Source organism: Sphaeroforma arctica (assembly GCF_001186125.1).
Source record: "Sphaeroforma arctica JP610 unplaced genomic scaffold supercont1.519, whole genome shotgun sequence".
Taxonomy (NCBI): Eukaryota; class Ichthyosporea; order Ichthyophonida; genus Sphaeroforma; species Sphaeroforma arctica.
The window spans coordinates 52,732-58,096 of record NW_014040039.1 but is presented as its reverse complement, the minus strand read 5'-3'; the positions used below and the strand labels follow the sequence as shown (position 1 = coordinate 58,096).

At 44.9% G+C, this 5,365-nt stretch overlaps 1 protein-coding gene across 1 annotated transcript in view; it reads right to left on the bottom strand.

Annotated features, from left to right (window-relative positions):
- The window catches only part of SARC_06918 (DEAD-box ATP-dependent RNA helicase 8), a gene marked incomplete at its 3' end in the record, with an annotated part of 7,033 nt that extends 3,242 nt beyond the window's left edge, over positions 1-3,791 (bottom strand). The window contains exons 1-6 of the mRNA XM_014299162.1: positions 2,986-3,791; positions 2,056-2,351; positions 1,605-1,748; positions 949-1,166; positions 605-733; positions 187-367 (exon numbers count right to left, since the gene is read on the bottom strand). Of these exons, the coding sequence (XP_014154637.1) occupies positions 187-367; positions 605-733; positions 949-1,166; positions 1,605-1,748; positions 2,056-2,351; positions 2,986-3,347 (1,330 nt within the window). The remainder of the gene's footprint in view (positions 1-186; positions 368-604; positions 734-948; positions 1,167-1,604; positions 1,749-2,055; positions 2,352-2,985) is intronic.
- Between the last annotated feature and the right edge of the window lie 1,574 nt (positions 3,792-5,365).

The following is a 5,365-nucleotide window of genomic DNA, read 5'->3' as shown; positions in this document are numbered from 1 at the left end:
TTTATAGTAATAATTTATCTATAATATATATCACCTTCGCAAATTGAAATAGAGACTCTTTCTGAGTGAAGATGAAGTTTGGACTCAAAGAACGATAGAACTACATTCGTGATTATGTGACCCCATCTGATGTGAACCTCTCCGATCATATTTCATGAACCCCCTAGATTATTCTGTATGGCATACCCGAGCAAACCAGGTTGCGGCAGCCCCCTCTCCTGAACTCTTGAAAGACGCGATTGCGGTGACTCTGGAGCATCTTCGCATGGATGAAGAAGCATGAATAGCCCTGCTGTGTGATTTTCTTTGCTAACAGCTCGACTCGTTGTACAGAGTTGCAGAAAATAATGGATTGGTTGATTTGAAGCTGCAAAGTGGGAAAATACGATGACAAGGATAGGTTAGGTGCGAGATATCCGATTAACGAAACTGGCTATATATTAAAATCACGTGGAAACAGACCCGTGCACACACTACGTATGTTTGCTCACTTATATCCGTTGACGGTGCGTCACACTGCTTGCCTGTTTGCTACTTTCTACAAGTAATAAATATTCTGTATTGCAAGATTAAATGCATGTATGTGATTGGCGGGTAATAATACCTTGGAAAACAGCGTGTTGAGACAGTGGACTTTCTGGCGTTCCTCTACGAACGCATAGTACTGTGATACGCCGCGCAGAGTCAATTCCTCCATCAGATTTATTTCATATGGCTTGTTCATGAATTTGTCCTGTAACGGAGGTAAATTTTCAGAAGTCCGGAAATGAAATCAGTCTTTGTACTACCGATAGAGCGCTTATACTACTGAAAACCATCAGGGCAACGTGCGCAGGTGCACACGGAATGTATACAACTTGTCACTCAATTATAAAACGACAAGTATGCGATAGCTTGAATAGAACCGAATACAAACACATCTTCCGAATACAAACACACATTCGCTACCTTGAAGTCTTTGACCGTCAGTGGGAAGGTGGCCGAGTACATAAGTAATTGGCGGCCCTCAGGTAGGTATGAGAACAGCTGTTCCAGCACCGGCTGGAATTCGGGGGAGAGTAGTTTGTCGGCTTCATCCATAACAACAGTCATGCACTGGTTGAGCTTGGTCAGGTTTTTCTGTGTCAGATCGAGCAGACGTCCGGGTGTGGCTACCACCACATGCACTGCCAAGACCAAGATGATAGAAAAATTAGGATGTGAAAATGGCTTTATTCGAGGTGGTATCATACTACAGTGTCATTCGCCTCGGGTATGCAACACAGTGTGTGCGATGGGGGAAAGTTCGCACCAAAACATAATATACATGCAGGATCATGCAGCTATTAAGGAAGCTATTTGACACTAAACTGAAACTACACGGAGCGGGTAAGTAGACTAGGCGAAGGTGCAAACATAATCACTTTAGGTGCATGGTATACCTTTAAGATTACAATACCATCAGAGCCTTGATTTTCACCAGTTTCGGCAGGTAGCCCAATGGCGTGCAACCACACTATACCAAGCACTATCTATACACAATCCAAATGAGCAGTTGCTATGTTAACACATTGAAAGATGACGAAGTCGTGATGAACGTGCAACAGTTTTTCAGTTGTGCCTACCGGTTTTGGAAAGACGCATGATGTCGTCCTTGAGATTGGTACCTCCCGTGGTTACCATGACCTGAATATTGAGATGTTTCCCCAATTCCTTGCACAGTTGGGCTGTCTGTAATGCCAACTCCCTGGTGGGCACCATAACCAATGCTGCAAACGCAAATACAGTAGAAGCAAATGAGCGCATGCTGTACGCAAAAGTAAACCACGCTCACAATCGCATGGAATCAGCTCATGCTGTACGCAAAAGTAAACCACGCTCACAATCACATGGAATCAGCGCAGACTGTACGCAAAAGTAAACCACGCACACAATGGCATGCAATCAGCGCATGCTGTACGCAAAAGTAAACCACGCTCACAATCGCATGGAATCAGCTCATGCTGTACGCAAAAGTAAACCACGCTCACAATCGCATGGAATCGGAAAAAAGAGTAACGTGAGCCATCCACATACATTGTATAGCATTTTTGCTGATTTCTGTTTTCTCAATGACGGGGATCAAATACGCGGCAGTCTTGCCGGTGCCGTTTTTGGCGCGTGCGAGGATATCCCGTCCAGCCAGTGCAACGGGGATGCTTTCCTCCTGAATAGGCGACGGTTGTTCATACCCCTTCTCAAAGAGTCCCATCAGGAGTTCGCGTTTGAGGTAGTAGTCTTCGAATTGGTTGCCCTTGGTGTCTGTGACGTCTTCCGTGCGTGTGCGTGTGTCTTTCTTAGGTGCCACTAGACCAATTCTCCAATCTTGAGTTCTGAAAAAGTAGTCGCGAAAGCGTTTAAGTCATCAATGCAAATATCAAGCAATTCGGCAAGACTATGACACGTAATACAACAACATCACAGCAACGTCACAGCGCCCGATCACGCAGGTACGCTTATTCGATGGGCTGAGCTCCTGCAAACTCAGGATAATTCTGGTGACGGCATATACTGCAGCGAGAAGCCTTAACAAATATACACAGCTGTTGCAGTACAAAATCTCGCACATACTGAATTCGACGTAAAAAAAACTCTCATGGTAGCGCCGCACACAGCACCGAGAAAACATTCGAGCAAGCACGTACAGCATATTGGTAGTTTGTTGTGAAAACAAACCATTACTACAAGTCAATCAGAAAGTGGAGATCGCGGAAAGAACGCGCCAAGCCAGCAGATTACCATCCCAAACAGAACGGTAACAAAGACCTTCACACTCAGTAGCTGTACCCAACAACCTACAACACTAAGCCTCATGGAGTACACAATTAAAAAACCCCGCTGGTCAGTGTTTGAAAATTGACGAAAGAGTGACGCACGGGGTTGTGCGTATTTACATATATTGACCTGAAGTTCAGCTGTATTCCCGAAACACCAAAGATCACAAGCGCGTCTGAGAGTTCAACATACCCGTTGGCCTGTACCTGCGGCGGCTGCTGTGTGTGTGTTTGTGGTGCTTGTTGCATGAGTTGCATCTGCTGAGGGGGTGGTGTTTGCCTACTCATCTGGTTCTGATTCTGATTCTGCATATTCATCTGCTGACCGTTGTTAATGATATTGTTTTTCTGCTGCTGTTGTGGCGGTTGTTGTTGCTGTTGTGGCGGTTGTTGTTGCTGCTGATGGGGCGGCTGTTGTTGTCCATACTGTTGCTGAGGCGGGCCCTGTTGGAACTGATTTGGGGTCAGCGCATGTGGTTGCTGATATGCTTGCTGGTTATTTGGATTAGCATTTGGCCGCTGCTGCGCCTGTGCAGCATAACTGGGTGCTGACATGGTGTCTCGGTATTGTTGACAAAAGTTGGTAAAGTCGACTCTCCAGTGTGGATGAACTTTTATCGTGTGTTAGTGTTTGTATATGATGTGTATGTGCTATGTTTCCGGGCCACAAGGGCTTGTAGAAGCCACTCCCAGTATACTATTATCGAATTCTTGCTGAACACTTATCCAGAGTACAGTCGATATCGCGCGAGTTCTATATTCTTCTAATTCAGTGTGTTGCCGTGGAGAGGAGGCGCGTGTGCAGGTATATATCTATAATATCGTATAGGGGCGAAAGACAATTGTGCAGCTAAACACGCAGTAGGTTCTGTTGTTTCGGTAGTTGTTGTCGAGGTCTGGAGGTTGTCTTAATGAATGCAGAGTGTGGTAATAAATATTTAAAATATTGTAACAACAATCGACACCGAGTTCGCTTTGTGTATTTATTTTTATTTATCGATATGCATAGTATGGGGCTATGGGCTGTATTTGTATTGTATTTAGTCTGTAGACTGTAGAGTGTAGACTGTAGAGTATACACCCCCTCGGCTCATAGTCACCGACTCGCACTCGACTCTGAGTCCTGAGATAGACAAACGGGAACTCCTCGAGTACGCAAAAATAAATAAATACAAAATACAGAAGGACAATCCGACAAACATAGTAGCAATTCTTGTGTGGGGTAGGAAAACAATATTAAAAAATTATTTCTCTCTCGTCTCCAACTCACAATGAGGGAATTGGGGGTTTATTTATTTTTTAAATAATTTGTGTATGTATGTATTTACTGTTTGGTAGAGAGTATATATAAATACATGTCAAATAAATAAATACAATATTTACATAAATACATAAATACATATTTATGTACATCCTGTATGTATTTATTTATTTATTTATATATTTTTTGAAAAAGTCGTCCCTCTGACGCATAGCCTTCTAAATTATACATCTGATGATTTATGCAGTAAGTAGTCGACGATAACTGTATCTCAACGTACTCCCCTCGTACAAGGGGAGACGTTGTTCATTTATTGAACTAAATCCTGTGACTATCATTTTGGTCATGTGTTTTCCGTTAATCAGTTTAAAATTGATTGGATAAACCCAGTTCAAAATGTAGTCTCTAATAAAACCCTAATATCAAATAAACCTCGATCCTAAATAACCCCCCCCTGAAACTGGCGCCCACACATGCCGAACCGAAACACTACAAATACCTGAGGGTTCCCACTCTCTCATGGAGTACCAGGAATCAACCTCGCTAGACATATGGAATCCCTGGTTGCAGCATTGTCACTGGGTATCGCCTCTTTCCGCGCTTATGGCTTCCATGGCTTCAGCTGGCGACACCCCCGCAATCGACTGGTGATGTTCAAAACATTCATCCTATCCACGGCTACATATGGGTTGAACATTATTGCCTGGGCTCCGCCTATATGGAAGGATGCGTTGGACCCCCTATTCGAGCGCTTTAACTCAGCACTCACCCAAGCAGCAGCCATCATCACGGGCACTAAATACCTTCGGTTTCCCAAACATCAAACAAACTTACTTCACTTTTGCGGCCTGCTCCCCGCGCGACCATTCGTGGACTACCTCGAAGGTTGCCTGGGAATACAACTCGACTTAATGGACAGCACAAATCCACTTACCCCTCTGACGCAACCCGCCTGGGCCCACGATGAACCATCACTGCGCTGCCCGTACAGTACCTATGCTCACCTGAAAACTGTACACAAAGCCATGGGCGGGCGTACACCCGACCATGTAGCCCTCCGCCAACGCTGTGACGACATCAGGAAGAACTCAACAAAACGTTGGTCCAACAAGGAGATCGCGGCAATGGCCCGGCGCCAATACTACTACCAACTGGTTATGGGTAAACCGCCAACCTCAAACCGAGACACAGCCAGACATGACAGCTTCAATCGCTGCTTCGAGTCTACACCAATCCGGCTCTGTGCTATGATTGTAACGAATACGTACATGTTCACATTGCTCGACTACCGCACCGACGGCTGTCTCTGCCC